The sequence below is a fragment of the Ochotona curzoniae genome, unplaced genomic scaffold, assembly GCF_017591425.1.
Source record: "Ochotona curzoniae isolate NIBS_2020 unplaced genomic scaffold, NIBS_Ocur_1.0 contig_4895, whole genome shotgun sequence".
NCBI lineage: Eukaryota > Metazoa > Chordata > Mammalia > Lagomorpha > Ochotonidae > Ochotona > Ochotona curzoniae.
The window spans coordinates 233,781-251,007 of NW_024466413.1; the positions used below are offsets into that span (position 1 = coordinate 233,781).

The window sequence follows — 17,227 nt, forward strand, 5'->3', positions numbered from 1 at the left end:
GCTCCCTGACACTGCATCTGGTAGGCAGCGGATGATGGCATGGGCCTCGGCCACCCAGGTGGGAGACCTGGGTGAGTGTATGGCTCCTGGCTTTGGCGTGACTCAGCCTCAGCCCTGGTAGGCGTTAGTGGAGTGCCTTCATTTTCTAGCTGTTGAGGGCAGGTGCTGCTAAAAGCAGCCCCACACATGCCCCTGGTGGACACGCAGCCACGTTTTTGCTTGCTTTTGTGGATCCGCAGCCTCGCACGTTCTCAGCGTGGTCACAGCAGTCGCACTGCCCAGCAGGGTGGGCAGGCTCTCCCTGGTCCCGCTCCTCACCACCCCTTGCTGTTGCTTGGCTTTCAAGTGAGAACAGTTGGGGATCCAAGGTGGTGCTGTCCCGTGGTTCTGATGTGCTCTGTCTAGGCTACCGTGCTGCTGCGTGCCTGCATCTCTGCTTTCTTTATCTGTGTGTGTAGTGGGGAGAGTCAGGGAGTGATGTGTCTTAAATGTTCTGTCTTTTTTCCCCATTTATGCTCTCTGCTAAAGCTTTGGTTGTTTCCGTGTTTGTGTTCAGGCCCAGGAGCTGTCTGGAGGCCGTTTTGTGTGTGTTGAGTGGAGAACAGTCATTGCAGCTAGGAGGAACTGCCAGGTGGCTTTCGGTTAGGGTAGTGACTGGTCATCGGCACATGCTGTGAGCAGGCCCAGGCCTCACACTGACTCCCAGCTCTGTGGGCAGTGGAGCCCAGCAAGCACTTCCAGTGTACCTCTGTTTCCCTCCCTAACGCTGCTGAGCATGTGCGTGTTTCACTGCACACCTGCCCTCACTGCTTCTGGGGTTGTCCTGAGGAGGGACTTGGGACACAGCTCCTGACCAGGGAGCTCGGGTGCCAGCAGAGTGTCTGTGTTGCCTTGGGTAACATGTCCTGTTGGGACCCTGAGCTGTGTGGCCTTGATGACTTGAGGCATGCTCTGCATAGGTGTCTCAGACCATGACCATTACTGCCACTTGCTGGGGTGACTCTAAGTGGCCCTCTGTGAGACAGCACAGGCGCAGTGGGAGCAGCCAGCAGGTCACAGGGACCCACCCTTTCTGAAGGCCCACAGTGTCGTGTGCAGAATAAGCAATAGCACATGGCCAGGTGCATGGGGAGGGGTGGCTGTGTGAGGCTGTGTGGCAGGAAAGGGCTGAGGGTCTCAAGAGAGCTTAACACCTGTGAGGGGTGTGTGTGTGTGTGTGTGTGTGTGTGTGTGTGTGTGTGTGAGAGAGAGAGAGAGGCGTGGGGTAGGAAAGACAAACAGGGGTGGAGAAGGAACACAAAAGGGTCAAGTTTGGTCTTTAAAGATTTATTTATTAATTTTTTTATTGGAAAGGCAGATTTACAGAGAGAAGGACACACACATACACACAGATCGTGTGTCCACTGTTCACATAACTAGACCTGGAAGCCAGGGGCCTCCTCCAGGTCTCCCCTGTGGGTGTGTGGGTGCGGGGGCCCAAGGCTTTGGACCATCCTCCAGTTCTTTCCCAGACCATAACAGGGAGCTGGATGGGAAGTGGAGCAAGTGGGACTAGAACCCATGCCCATATGGGGTGCCAGCGTTTGCAGGTAGAGGATTAGCCAGTTGGGCCATTATGCTGGCCCCTCAGGGTGGTCTTTAAGAAACGGGTTATAGACTTGAAAACTAATTTGTGGGGCAGAGGGTTTAGAAGCCTATGGCATAAGCCTTTTCTCTTGGTGCTTGTCTCTTAACGCTCTGCTTCACCTTGAAGTTGGCAGTGTTGTGGTTGCTGTGGCTTAGCTGAGCACTCCCTGGGCCGCAGGGTTGGCAGGAAGTTGTCTACCTCCTGGTGACTAGCTCTAGTGGCAGGGAGCTCACTGCTCTTCAGCACAGACCATTCTGGCATTGTCTTTTACAGAGGAGCCTTTAATAAGTGGGTTTATTTTTTAAAGATGTATTTATTTTTATTGTAAAGTCAGATATACAGAGAGGAGAGACAGAGAGGAAGATCTTTCGTCTGCTGCTTCACTCCCCAAGTGGCCGCAACAGCCGGAGCTCAGCGAATCTGAAGCCAGGAGCCTAGAGCTTCTTCCGGGTCTCCCATGCAGGTGCAGGGTCCCAAGGTCTTAGGTCATTCTCAACTGCCTTCCCAGGCCACAAGCAAGGAGCTGGATGGGAAGTGGGGCCGCCGGGACACGAACTGGTCACCATGTGGGATCCCGGTGTGTGCAAGGCAAGGACTTTAGCCACTAGGTTATTGTGCCAGGCCAGATGAGTGGTTTTGTAAAGGTAATCTGTGCGGTTGAAAGCCAAGCCGTAGTCTGCTGTCTTCTGTTCACTGGGAGGTGGCCACTTACCCAGTTAATCACGAAGCCCTTCATGTGCCTCCTGTTTATGAGGTTTTGCAAAGCAGGCATGCAGTTCTATTACTTGAGTTCATGGAGCCCCCGTGTGCCTGCAGGCGCTTGAGGTCCAGGGTGCATGCAGCATGCACATACAAATGCATGTATGTACATGTGTGCGTGGGTGCATGTGTGGCCTGGGCCAGCTGTGTGCTGGGCAACACCCAGGCCGTGAGCATGACTTCCTGCAGAGCTGTGGAGACACAGCATCAGGCCAGCTGTGTGCTGGGCAGCACCCAGGCCGTGAGCATGACTTCCTGCAGAGCTGTGGGGACACAGCATCAGGCCAGCTGTTCCCTCACACTTACAGGTGTCTCTCTGTGTTTACCATATGCTGGGTCTGGGACAATCTTCGGATATAGCTTCCTGTGCTCAGTCCTTTCATCTGACATAGACATGAGGGTGTTTGTGTGTGTGTGTGTGTGTGTGTTTAAGATTTACATATTTCAAAGATGGAGTTGCAGAGAGAGGAGAGGAAGAGACAGAGAGATCTCCTATCCACTGGTTCACTCCCCAAATGGCTATAGTCCTGGGTGGAAACCAGGAGCCAGGAGCTCCAGCATCGTCTCCCAGTAAGGCTCCAGAACACTCAGCTACCTTCTGCTGCTTTCCCAGGCCCACCAGCAGGGAGCTGGATCAGAAATGGGGCAGCTGGGACACCTGCTGACCCTCACATGGGTGCCGGTGTCATTGGACCCTCTCTGCCACAGGCTGGTCCCTCTTCCTTGCAGGGCATCGTTATAAGTGCTGGATCCAAGTCCATCCAGCCTCCCAGCCAGCTGGGCTCCGTGTGACGGCTTGCTGTGCTTTCCTCCTGGGCCTTTCCCGGCAGAGGCCTTGACTCAAGTGCAATGTTCACACGTATGCAGGAGGCGCTTCCGGAGGCCTGTGGAATGCAATCAGCAGACAAATTCACTTTGGTGCCAAAACTTAATTTGTAATCTGTGCAGACAAGGAACCTTCAGAAGGTTGGTAGAAAGTATATATTTTGAGATAACTATGAATGAATTTTATTTTCTAGGTACCAAAATATACCTGTCTTCTAATTCAGTTTTTCTATGAGCATTTTAAAATTTATTCATTTTTATGCATTGTTTAGAAAAGCAGAATGAGCTAGCAGGAGAGAAACAAAGATTTTCCATTAACTGGCTCACTTTGCAAATGACTGCATTTGCCAGGCAAGGTCCAGATTGAAGCTGTGAGCCTCCCAGGTGGGGGGCAGAGCCTCAAGAACTCAAGCATCCTCTGCTGCGTTCGCAGCTGTGTTAGCAGGGAGCTGGATAAGAATGGAACAACTGGGACTTGAACTGGTTCCGTATGGGATGCCAGTGCTGCAGGCAGTGGCTTAACGGGCCGTAGCATGTGCTACCCTCTGAAGGCTCTGAAGTCCTCTACCACGTGCTCACCGTGTTCTTGGACATCATGGGTGTTCGCCTCTTCTTGGTTCTTGAAATGTAGCCTGTACAAGTTCTTGCTCATGTGCTGGTGTGTAAGTTCACTATTTTTTTTTTTTTTGGTCCAAAAATGCCTTTATGTCAGCGTCCTCCGTAGAATGCAGCGGTGTTGCGTGCCTGGGCTTGGTGTCGCCATTACCATTCCCTGGCTGTTGTGACCACGATCCTCACAGTAACCTTCTCTGTTGCTGTGAAGTTTGCAGTGACTGACTTCTGTTTGGGTGTCACTTGGCCTCCTCCCTCACCTGTTCTGCCTTGTTGTCCCCGATGTATGCTTCTGTCCCAAGAGAGTTGTACAGTACCTGCTAGTGCCGTAGTGGCAGCCCATGGCGTGCTGTGCACTCTCTGAGGTGCGAGACGGGCGTCCGGCACCGTCTCACCTGCAAGCCAGCGGGTGGTCATTTTCTGTGCTCAGCAGGTGCTTCTAAGCGTCCTGGCAGAGGCAGGGCCTTGAGGGCTGTGGGGCAGGGGTCCCTGGCGGGGAGCACCCACAGCAGGCAGCAGTGAAGGGGCGGGGCTTTCTGCAGTCATGTCCGTGGTGCTGGGGGGAGGGTAAGCCAGAGGGGAGCGAGCACGAACTCATTCAAACTTAACAGCCTGTGACGGAGTCTCCTAAGACACACCACGGCATTTCAGTCCGCCAGGAGTCATTTGTTGCACGGGATTTGGGTTGATAGGATTTCTGTCAAGCCTGTGTGTGCAAGTTAAATAACATGTTTGACCTTGAAATGTGTTAATTTGCTCAACTAATATTGATTGAAGGCTTGAGTAGTTGCTAGATCCTGTGTCATGTGTTGTGAAGGACATGGTGATGAGTCTGGCAGGAATTGGGGCCTCAAGGTTGCATTTGAGTGAGGACTCTGGAACACGTCAGTGAGCTGCTGGAGTGACCCCCTGGCTCCTCCAGCTGCATGCTCGCCACACCCCGGGCCTTGTGATAAATGCTCTGTGTGGACCATTCCTTTTCTTTTTTTTCTGGATAATGATGTGCTTACCCCAATTCAGGAGTAAGGAGGTTTGAACCCTCCACGGTTATGTAACTTGGTAAAGGCTACGGAGGCAGACAGTTCAGGAGCTGGTATGCAGACTGCGTGCGACTCCCTCTAAGTGGCCCATCTGCCCAGAAGGGCAGCAGCAGTCGGGCGGAGTGTGGAGGATGCAGGATCTGGGTGGGTGGGGGAAGGAGTGTGTGTACAGGCAGGCCCAGGAGGCGTGAGGGAAAGGGCAGGGCTCCCAGAGGAGAGAGGAGGGCCAGACACACAGCTGAACTCACTGGAGCAGACCATGCATGATGAGGGCTGCATTGCCACGGCCACGACGCCTGAACCCAGGAATGGTGGGCGATGTGGTCCCATGTGGTCCTGGGTGAGAGCTGCCCACCCCAGTCTGCTCTGCATGGGCTCAGTAGTCCTTTAAGATCCCGTCCAGGATAGCCAAGATTTGCTGTCTGCCGCCTGTGGTGGGACACTGAACACCACTGGGGATCATCACCCAGCCCTTTAAGCGTATCTCGGGCTCTTGGTGGTGCTTCAGTCTCGTGGTCAGCGCTCCCCCTGGGGTCCGCAGCCCAGTCTCTGCAGCTCCTACCACACACAGCCCCGTCATGTCCTTGGCTGCCCCTTTAGCCCTTGTACCCAGCTCTGAGTGTGTGCTGTGGCTGTTCTAGTGGCAGGGTGCTCTGAGCAAGCTAGCCAAGGTTGCCAGCAACAAAGTTACTTCAAGCACACTTGGTGCCTGTCAGCCTGAACTGTTTGTCAAACGTCCAGTGGGTCCTAGTGGGTCCCAGCCGCTCGCCCTGGCTGCTCCCACAGGCCTGTATGACACTCTCATTTCCTCCTCTGCACTTGAACCTTGGCCACTGTCTGCGCGTGTGTGTGTGTGTGTGTGTGTGTGTGTGTGTGTGTGTGTGTGTGTGTGTGTGTGTGTCTCAACTGCAGGCATTGCTACTGGAAACAGACAACTGGTCTTATTATAGACGCTCAGTGTTTTAGTTCTTTATATGCTATTTTGAGTGTAAGCAGTAATAAATCTTTCAAGCAGCTATTTTTAAAAACTTACTCAAGATAACTTAGCGTTTGAAGTTTGGGAGACTCTAAACAGATAATTATTTATTTTTTCTTTATCTCAGTTAAATGCTGTTTGATGTCCTGAAAATGGAATTACTTCAGGGAAAATACCTCAGGGAGTGACGACTTACATTTTCTCTCCGGAGGAATCGTGAGCCATTTCTCCATGCCTAGTTCATTATCCTTATTTTTTTCCAAGAAGATATTAGGCGTAAAGGCTTGCATGTAGGAATTTTGAAATATCTGTTTTATCAGGAGTAAATGTTCTTCATCTTGTTTCTTAATAAGAAGCAGTTAGATGGGCCTGCTTAGATACACAGCCATGTACATTTTATTTCGCAACAATTTGTGTTGTAAAGAAAGTACTCAACATCGTAGGCCTGACCTGTGAGTTTCAGATCTGCACTCAGCGCACCCCCATACGGTGACCACCCCCCTGGCTGCGCTCAACGCACCCCCATATGGTGACCACCCCGCTGGCTGCGCTCAACGCACCCCCATATGGTGACCACCCCCCTGGCTGCGCTCAACGCACCCCCATATGGTGACCACTCCCCTGGCTGCGCTCAACGCACCCCCTCGCTCTCTGTCCATCATGCATCTGCATCCAGCATTCACCCATTCGTCCACCCACCTCCATGATCCCGTCCATTCAACCTCAGTGCATCTGCCCACCTGAGGACCAGCCCCTGCACCTGTCCATCATGTATCTCCATCCACACACTATCCTTTTACCCCTGCACCCGTCCTTCCATCCTTCTATCCCTGCACCATCCACCTGTTCCTCTGTTCATGCATGCTTCCATCCTTGCACCCACCTGCCTGTGTATCCACCCATGCATCTCTCTGTCCTTCCCCCATCCTGTGTATCCACCCACCCATCTCTCTGTCCATCCCCCATCCTGTGTATCCACTCACCCATCTCTCTGTTCATCCCCTCATCCTGTGTATCTACCCATGCATCTCTCTGTCCATCCCCCATCCTGTGTATCCACTCACTCGTCTCTCTGTCCATCCCCTCATCCTGTGTATCTACCCATGCATCTCTCTGTCCATCCTCTCCTCCTGTGTATTCACTCACCCATCTTTCCTTCCATCCCCCATCCTTTGTATCCACTCACCCATCTCTCTGTCCATCCTCTCCTCCTGTGTATCCACTCACCCATCTCTCCTTCCATCCCCCATCCTGTGTATCCACCCACCCATCTCTCTGTCCATCCCCCATCCTGTCCATCCCCACATCCAGGGATGTGTATCCACCCATCCCTGCACTCCCCATCCACCGTGACGTTGGATGTGCCTTTTGTTTGTGACACTGCATAGTCTCAATCATTGCTAGCGTTGCCCGTGGCCAGCTGACTTTGTGCTTCTTTAAAATGAGGGCAAGTTGGTCAAGGGCCACAGAGATATATCTGTCCTAGCGCCGTGTCGCTTTCCACTGTGTCTTCTTCCTTCTGCCATCCTGTGCATCTTAGACTCGGGTAGCATTCCCTTCCTGTTCTTGCCCGGGTTGCTCCTAGAGGTTGGGTCTTTTGGTGGGGTTCTTTTTAGAAGTCCGTGGGACTTGACATACTCACAGATAAATCTGTATGGGGCCAGCTGGCTTCTCCTGGGAAAACTGACTTCTGTGGCAGTGTGGTTTGGGGAGGCTTACTAGAAGACAGTTTCTTTATGTGCTTGAAAGGGGTAGAACTATAGTCAGGTAACTCAGTAATTCAACTGGGATTGGGAGGGTGACTAGGCTGGGTCACACTGGGGCCATGGTGTCCTGTGCAGATGATGGCTGTTCCTCTCCACAGGCATGGGCATTGTGGGAGAGCCAGGGTGTGCTGGTCCTAAGTGTCTACTGTGAGCTTGGATGGGCTGATGGGAGGGTGGAGGCATGGTGAGATTGAGAGAGGACCCATGGGTGAGGGCTCCATGGCTGGGAGGGGAGGTTACTTAGCACTGTGTGAGGAAGTGACTCACATTCAGCTGAAGTGGCCAGGTGGAGCCAGCCACAAGGAATGGGACGGGAGGGGAGAAACATGGAGTCCCAGAGGGTCTCTGCAGGGTCCCTGGAGAGAATGGCCCAGAGGTGTGGCCGGGGTGTCCCACCTGGTGGTGGCAGGTGGCCTCCCGCTGCAAGAGCGTATAAGTGAAGCAGGTGCAAATGTTGCTCTGAGAAGGTCCCTCATAGAAATGGTGGTCAAGCATGGACAGCGCATGCCTTCTGGCCATTGGGTCAGGATAGCCCCCTCCCCTGCATCACATACGGTGACCACCACCCTGGCTGCTCGCTCACTCTGCTCTTCTTGCTTTGCAGATGGGATCAGCGTGAGCGGCTTTCCCCTGTCCAGTCCTTTCCGACAGGTCGTGCGGCCTCGTGCGGAGGGCAAGCCTGCGAACCCCATCGAGGGTGGCCGGAGTGGCGAGCCCGGCCAGGGGAAGGTGAGTCCCCCGCGGTGGTATGGGGCTGCCGAGCCATCCCTGAGCACTGCACGTGGGTCTTGTGGTGGTGTCTGTGTGCACTGTGCCTTGCAGATCAGCCTCATGTGAGGCCCTGGCTGCCGTGTCTTGAAACAATGGACTGTGGGGCAGGGTCAGAGGATGTTTAAGCCCTGCCTGTTGCCCTCCATTCCAAGAGCTTCTTTGTCATGTTTGTTTCGGTAATTATCCCACGGATTTTCCTGAATCCGGTGGCAGCTCCTTCTGCTTGTTGGCTTGTGGATCCTGGGGAAGCCATAGTAAGTGTCTGGGACCCAGGTGGGCTTCTACACGAGGGTGGGAAGCCTGGTCCTGGCAACGTCAGGGAGGGGTTTGCGTGATAGCCCTGGCCGTCGCAGCCTGTACGCACCTGTGCCCCTGTCTGGAGCCAGGCTGGAGGGTGCGGGAGCTTCAGGTGCAGGCTCAAGGCCTGTGTGGCAGGGAGCCATGCTCCGGACTGGCCTCTGTGATGCCGACTGTGGGCTCCACTCCGAAAAGCAAGAGGAATGTGTGCTGGCAGGCCAGGCTGCTCTGAGTCGGTGGTGCCACCAGGTGACTGAGCCAGGCAGTGTGTGGGGTGGCAGGAGATGGGATGTGTTGGTGGCAAGGCCCTGGAGGGAGGGAGAGGGGTTCCTCTAGTCGCCAGGGCCCTTCTCAGTGGGTGGAGGCCAGGTAGAACTGGCATCTGTTGCTGGGGGCCTGCAGAGGCAGGGACACAGAGCCGGGAGTCACCCCTCCCAGCAGAGCTCTCTGAGCTGGATTGCTGCACGCTCCTTAGCACTCAGGCCAACAGGGGGCTGACGCAGTGTGGGAAGATGTCCATAGATGGCATAGGTGCAGAGCAGGGCCAAGTACTGTGGGCTGCCCCGAGCACACTGGGGGTGGCTGTGGGTGGGGGCCGCCGTGCTGGATGGTGTCCTCTCAGCTTCCTGTGACTTTGTACCTATGACCCAGTGTTACTGGAGGATTCTCTGCTCTCCCTTGACGTCATGGTGGCCACAAGCTGGGGTGGTGCCGAGGCCGGTGATGGTGGCTGGAGGCTAGGTTGATGGATGAGGAGTGCCTGGCAGGGAGGAAGGAAGAGGTGTGTCTCCCCCAGAAGCTGCCCCTTCCTCCTGGGCACAGGTCACCTCTCCCTTCCCTCCTCTGCTTGTGGGTCTTTGCAGCAGGTTGGGTTCTGACCACTTCCCTGGTGTGGTAGCCTGTGAGTCAGACCTGTGGCCACTGCTACTTCCCAGGCTTGTCCCGGACTCAGGACTGGGGACTCCGTGGAGCTTTCTCAGGTCCTTCCTCAGCATCTGTGGCCGTGTGTGCATCTGTGGCTGTGTGTGGGGGTGTGTGACCTTCCAGGCAACTGGGCTTTTACCTGTCCCATGTGTACCAGTTCTGCCTGCCTGGGCCCCCCAGCTGTTGCTGTGGCTTCAGCCAGCTGCTGTGCCAGCCTCGCTGGGGTTTTGCCCCCTGAGAGGCCTGAATGTTCTTGGCTTCTGTCTCAGTCAGGTGGTGGAGCCCCAGCTGGATGCCTGCCTCACCAGCTTGGTAGAACTTGTCTTCCAAGCTCGTGGGAGGGTGGGACTAGCCCCCATCTCCCCTGTTCCCTGTTGGGCAAGTGGATTTTCATGAGCAAGTGCCTGCTTGAATGCTTTTGGCTGGTTTGTAACAATCCTGATGGGCTTTCCCTGTTGTATTATCTTTGCATCTTGGGCCCTTCTGGAAGTCACCATCCCTAGACCTGCTTGCTTCCTGTGTATTCTTTCAGAACTGCAGATGGAATCAAAGATGCTGGTTTGGAAGATGTGTCTTTGTTTCCTAATGTCGGTAGAGGGGTGGGGAGGGTTAGGTGTTGCAGTGTCTGCAGCACTGCTGGGAGAGCCCTTTGCCCCTGTGCCCTTCGGCCTGGAGCATGTGGCCAGCATGGTGAGTGATGCTGCCACCAGGACACATCCGTGTCCCAGCAGCAATGAGTCCTCCCATTGGCTGGACTTGGGCCTCTCAGACCCGTCCTCCATCTAGCGAGCGGTGTGTGCCTTGTGCTCAGTGGAAGCATAGCATGGGGCGTGTTCCGGTGGAATGTTCCTATGCCTGGCCTGGAGGTGGGCCACCATGGGGGCTGTCACATAAGTCAGCGGCTGAGAGACAGTTAGTCCTGCACCGCCACTCAGTGTGGCTCGTGTGGTACCTAGTTGGAGTTGAGCAGTGTGCTAGGTGGTGGGGGTGCAGGCCACCCTTGACTTCAGGATGGGCTGGTGGGCAAGACACAGGAAGGAAACAAAAGCAGCACCAAGAAGGTGGCACTGCAGGGGGAGGACAGACCAGATGCACCCACCAGCAGTGTGAGGAGGTTGCTGTGAGAGGGGTCGTGGCAGGTGCCTCTGGGGTCTCAGAACACAGCCATGTGGACAGGGCCCAGGCAGACGGGGATGGCTGGGAAGGCTTGGGAATGCGGTTCGTCACTGCTGATTTCCTCATACTGCCTTTGGGGACACTTGCCGTGCACCGGCATCTCTGCTAGGAGAGAAGATGATTTCTCCTACAGGATGAAAGAGGGTGAAACTTCCAGTGTTAGAGGCACTGTTCGTGTGTGGGTGGGTGGCTGCACCCATGGGTGAGGTCTGGTTTCCCCTCATTGGCTGCTGCAGGAACGAACACATTGTTCTCTGAATGATTGCAGATACCTGGGGACGAGCGTGCATGTGCTTACAAATGCAGTTGCTGAAGGGCAGTTTGTACTGACCAAGTGGATGCCTGTGTGCAAGGGACCCCTCAGGTGCTCCCCGTGTTTTGGGTGGTGGTGTCCCCTTACTTCAGGGCTGCTCCCTGGGGCATCTCCTGTATGTGAGAGACCCCTCAGGTGCTCCCCGTGTTTTGGGTGATGGGTCCCCCTACTTCAGGGCTGCTCCCTGGGGCGTTTCCTGTCCCAGTGCCCTGCTATGCACTCTGGCTGTTGTGCTGTGACCCCCTTTTCTTACCACACCCCTTAATCTCCCCAACACTGCTATCCCAGTCTCAGGGCTGCTGTTGCCTCCTGCAGGGCTCTGGGCCTCAGCTGGTGTTGATGTGGGCTCTGTGCCCCTGGGCTCCATGCTCCCTCCAGCCTTGCTCATCTACCCCTGTGGCTTTCCTGTGGAGGCCTGGCCCTCTCTTGTTGGCCTCTTGTTGAGGAAAACTCTACGTCAAGGAGCTGCTCCGCAAGTGTGTTCTTGGTTGCAAGAATTGCACCTGCTGTTTGCTCCCAATTCTCTCAGTCCCTGTGAATAAACTGTGACCTGGGCAGGGCTGAGGTTCAGGAGGACTCTGCCAGCTTGTGGAGTTAGTGGAGGAGTCGTCCAGGTGCACTACTCTATATTTACTTGGCTCCTCCACGTCCCAGGGTCGTACTTGCCTGGGGGTTCAGTTCAGAGTTAAAAAGGGCCTGAGAGGGACTTTTGAGGCCATATGCATGGCAGCGTCCAGGGCGGGTAGGCAGGCCGGGGTGTGGGCACGAGTAGGGGGCTTGTGAATGTGATGCTACCCTCTGACCTGCGAAATAGTCTCCTGCGATCATCTCTGTGCGACGGTTGGTGTCTGGGAAGACTTTGCGGGGCAGTGTCTGGCACCCAGGAGCTGGTGCCAAGCCGTTGCCTCTGAAGCAGTCATGTGAGTTCTTTGGAAACCTGTAAAATGGTTCCCTGAGGAATGGCGTAGTCATGATGTGAGTGATCAGTGACAGCTGCCTCTGGGTGGGTATAGTTCGGGCGTCTGGACCAGGGTACCCCAAGGAGCCAGCAGGGGTCCTGTTAGTCTGTTCCAGGGCTGCCGGCTCTGCACACCCTGGCAATATTCCTCGGAGTTGGAAGCAGACGGTGTCTTGTGGAAGTGCAATAGAGACAGTACTTAGGGAAGGCAGGCTTGGCTCTGTAATCCCTAAGCCCCCCTCCCCTTGTCTGCGGCTCCCTAGGGGTCCTGGGACCCTCATGGATACAGGAGCCCAGCAGGAAAGCAATCAACTTGGACCAGCTTCAGGTCCCCACATGGCTGCAGTGGCCAAGCTAAGCCAATCCAAAGCCAGGATCCAGGAGTTTCTTCCAGGCCTCCAATGTGGGTGCAAGATCCCAAGGGTTTGGACCATCCTCTGCTGCTTTTCCAGGCCACAGGCAGGAAGCTGGATGGAAAGTAGAGCAGCTGGGACATGGGCCAGTGTCCATATGGGTCCCAGCACTTGCAAGGTGAGTAGCCATTGAGCCATTGTGCCAGGCCTCTGGAAAGCAGATTTGAAATCCCAATGAGGGCCCGGCGCGGTGGCGCAAGTGGTTAAAGGTCCTCGCCTTGCACGCCCGGGATCCCATATGGGCGCCGGTTCTAATCCCGGCAGCCCCGCTTCCCTTCCAGCTCCCTGCCTGTGGCCTGGGAAAGCAGTCGAGGACGGCTCAAAGCTTTGGGACCCTGCACCCGCGTGGGAGACCCGGAAGAGGCTCCTGGCTTCGGATCGGCATAGTATCGGCTCGTTGCGCTCACTTGGGGAGTGAATCATCGGACGGAAGATCTTCCTCTCTGTCTCTCCTCTCTGTATATCCGCCTTTCCAATGAAAAAATAATAAAAATAAATCTTTAAAAAAAAAAAAAAAAAAAAAAGAAATCCCAATGAAAGTGAAGTGCCCTGACCCGTGAAGAGCTTGTCTTGTTGCTGTGGCCACTGGAGGAGACAGTCCATCTTCAGCCACAGCCTTGTTCACTGCAGCCCTGCTGGCAACCAGGGACTGTGGCTCAACTGCAAGACACTGGAAGAAAATATGGAACATAATGGCAAGGTGGGCAGAAAGGAAGTAGCAAAGACCAAATCTGAAACCAGTGAAACAGACAGCAAGGAACCCAGCGTGAACAAGGCAACCCAAGGTGGATCAAAGAGGAGAGGCACGGGCCCTGTTGTTAGGCTTGGGCATCCCTCATTCAGTGGGTTACAGAATGCACTGCAACAGCTTCGGACCAATGAGCTGGAGAAGTGGAATAAAATGTCCTCGGAAGACACCAAATACCATAGTATACTCACAGAGAGACATAGAAAGCCAGCACAATCCCAGGTCCACGGAAGAGGCAGACTCTAGAGGAACCTCTAGGCCTGGGCGGCTTAACTGGGGCGTCCTGCTGAACCCATAAGGGAAAAAAAGGAAGCTACTTCATTTCATGAGATTTATGTATTTATTTATTTGAAAATTAGAGGGCCCGGCATGATGGCTGAGTGGTTAAATCCTCCCCTTGAATGCACAAGGATCCATATGGATGCCAATTTGTGTCCTGGCTGCTCCACTTCCCTTCCAGCTCCCTTCTGTTTTTTTTTTTAAATTTTTATTTCTTTTTATTATTATCATTTTTTGATACAGTTCCATAGGCCCCTGGGATTTCCGTTGTCCTCTCCCCAGTTCCCTGCACCCTCACTGAGTGTCCCTGTATCATTACTATAGTATAGTTCTTCATAAACAGTCATATGTCCATCATTGCGGGCGTGGACAATGGCAGAGAGTCCAGCATCCTATTGTCAAGATATAGCAAACGGTTTCATTGGGAGTCCACATTTGTCAGGAAGTAGAGATGCATAGTACACTGCATCCTCACATCTGGATATGATAGTCTCCATTACACAGTTACTATACATCCCCTTAAATGAAAAGCCACAAGACAAAATCAACAACAGGAAGAAAAAAAAAGAAATTAACACCATGAAGTTAAATATCATACTACTGAATGACTAATGTGTCACTGAAGAAATGAAAATTAAGAACCTTCTTGAAGAAAATGATGCTTCTGTATGATTTATGAGTCATCGAGGAATTTAATCAGAAGAAAGTGTTTTGAAGATATGAAACTAACAAAAAAAATCAAAATCTGTGATATAGTTTCTGCTGATCTTTGTTGGTGAAATGTGTCTTCTGTAGGCAACAAATAGATGGGTTTTGTTTTTTAATCCAGTCTACTGATCTGTGATGTTTGATTGATGAGTTTAAGCCATTTACATTCAGGGTTAATATGAATGGGTGGTAATTTGGTCCTGTCATTTTAGCAGTGGGTTATTCATTGATTTAGTCTTCTGTTGTTATTTTACTGGAATGTTCTTTGCATTTGCCTTTGTTTTTGGTGGGTGCTATTCCTTTTCTCTGTTAAGAAAACATCTTTAAGTATCATTTGTAGGTCATGTTTGGAAGAGGCATATTCTTTTAACTTTAATTTACTGTGAAAGAATTTTATTTCATTTTCAAAGACAAAGAAAGGTTTTGCTGGGTATGTTATCCTGGCCCAACAATTTTTTGCTTTTAGAATCTGGAGTATGTTGCTGCATTCTCTTCTGGCCTGTAGAGTTTCCTGTGAGAGATCTCCTGTGAGTTTAATTGGCATTCCTTTATATGTCAGTTGATTTTTTTCACATGTACATCTAAGGATCTTTTCCTTATGTTCAATTGAAGAGAACTTGATGATCATGTGTTTGGTGAAGATCGCTTTTGGTCAAGCCTGCTGGGAGTTCTGTGCCCCTCCTGGATGTTGTTTCCTAATTCTTTCTCTAGATTAGGGAAATTTTCCTTATTAGTTCATCAAATACATTTGTAAGCCCAGCTTCTCTTTCTGCACCTTCTGAGACTCCCATAACTCTTATATTTGGCTTCTTAATAATGTCTTTCAATTCTTGAATGCATTTTTTGGTCTGATCCAGCTCTGCTTCCAGCTTTTTTGTTTGTTTCCCCCTGGTGACAGGAAATATCTCCCAACTCTGAGATTCTTTCTTCTGCCTCCTTCATTCTGTTTTGGAGACTCTCCACTGTACTTTTAATTTGCTCCACTGTATTCTTCATTTCTGATATATCAGCTTTCAATTGATTCATTTCCAGTGTGACATATTCCTTGAATTCCTTGAACACCTGCTTTTCGTGTTTCTTGTTCTTGATAAGAAGCTTTATAACAAGTGTTTTGATTTCTGTATCCCCCATCTGCTCAGTGTCTTCCTCAGTGAACTCGGAGGTTGGGAAAGGGTTTTGCTCCTTTGCAGGGGAGTCTTCAGTAATATTCATTGTGTCACTGTCTCTTCTTTTGCTCTTGGTCATTGTACTTCTGGTTATCGGATTCTTCTCCTTGGGGCAGGTTTCTAAGCTGTGTCACCCACAGGTCTAAAGTTTGATTTTACTTGTTGTAGTTGGTACATGGCTGTTTGTTTGCAGTCACTTGTGCCACTCCTTCTAGTGAGTTTCAGGTCTGGGTTTCTGGGTTCTTATGTTGGATTTTCACCATGGTCTCCATAGCCCCAGCTCCTGGCTTACTTCTCTCCACCTCCTATAATACTGTGCTGAGGCTGCACCGTTTTCTGTACAGCCTTTCTCCCACTTGCGGAGGGAGCAGGTCCCAGGATTAGGAAGACACCAGGTGTCCTATATAGCTAGGTTGTTGGTGATGCTGATCCTGCTGCAACCTGTTGGCCGTTAAGTTTGAGAGCCACACGGATCTGTTTTGGCCCATATGATGCCATAGTCGGTATTATTTTCCTGTGGGACCAGCGCAATGCACTGAGCTCAGTGAGTTCTCCCCGAGCTCAGCACATGCGCAGTTCACTGTTGTCCCCTCCGTCTTAACTTCTTTGCCACACTGTAAGAATGGCACCTGTTTTGTGTGAAACTACTAGAGTTCTTGATCTGCCTGCCCTCAAGTCTGAGGGCTACCCAAGCCTGTCTTGGGAGGAACCTATAGGATTGCAGTTCACTGAGCCAGAAATAAGTTCACTCCCAGCTCAGTGCATGTGCAGTCCTGTGTCATAACTCTTGCCTCCTTAAACAGAGTGGCACCCAATATGGCTCTCGGAGGCTGACTGGGCTGTGAAATCCGCCCTGTTCCCACACTGCCCATCTGGTACCTGCTGCTCTGTCTCTGCTCCTGGTCAAACCAAACAGACCACCAGAAGGGGCAGTTCCTTGTCTGAGTTCACCTCTGGAGCTCCTGGTGAGCGTCACTTCCCACCTTGTTGCTGGTGGAGTTCAGATTGTCGTTCGCTGAATGCTGCTGGGGTATCAGTCCCTGCAACACCACACCGTGTGTCCGCTGCTTTCCTGTGTCTGTCAATCTCTGGGTACCCCTCTGCTGTTGTTCTGTCCTCTTTTATTTCCTGGAATGTGCCCTCTCTGCTTCACATTTGCTAGTATTTTTCCGTCTGTTTAAACGTGTGCTTACCCTATTTGGCCATCTTGATGCTCCCAGCTCCCTTCTTGTAGTCCAGGAAGCATTGGAGGATGGCTCAACCTTTGGGACTGGCACCTGTGTGGAGGCCTGGCTTCAGATCAACTCAGCTCAGCTCCGGCTGTTGTGGCCTTTTGGGGAGGGAGCCAGCAGATGTGAAGGCTGCTGGAGCTCTGGATGGGAGTCCTCCCGGGCAGACCAAGTGGTAAGGGCAGCCACAGAGCCACCACAGTACCACCACAGCTGGCCTTCCCTAGGCTTCCTGACTCCCACACGTGGCTGCCCCGTGTCGCATTGGCACGGTTTCTACCTGCAGACCCTGCATGGAGCCCATGAGGGGTTGCCCTTGGCACTTGTGGCTTTTTCAGCTGGAGCCTGGTAGCTCACTTGTGAGGAGGCAGCCCATCCTGTCACCTCCAGCCAGACTCCGGTGGAAGAGGGCGGGTCGGCACTGGGTACTGAGTCATGCCTGTGCAGCTTGCAGTCCTGCTCGGCCTCAGGGTTCCCTCCTGCCTGTCCTGGGCCCCAAGGGGAGTCTTGGATCTCTTACCTGGAAGATTTAGCAGGCTGAGCAGCATTCACGGATTGCCTCACAAGATTCAAGCGGAAATTACCAGGCAGCTCAGAGGATTAGCTGGGGTGCCGGGGTCAAGCAGTTATTAAGTTAAAA

General features: G+C 52.7%; 1 protein-coding gene across 1 annotated transcript in view; it reads left to right on the plus strand.

Annotated features, from left to right (window-relative positions):
• The window catches only part of TRAPPC9 (trafficking protein particle complex subunit 9), a 338,695-nt gene that overhangs the window by 87,631 nt on the left and 233,837 nt on the right, over positions 1-17,227 (plus strand). The window contains exon 18 of the mRNA XM_040988506.1: positions 8,210-8,334. Within this exon, the coding sequence (XP_040844440.1) occupies positions 8,210-8,334 (125 nt within the window). The remainder of the gene's footprint in view (positions 1-8,209; positions 8,335-17,227) is intronic.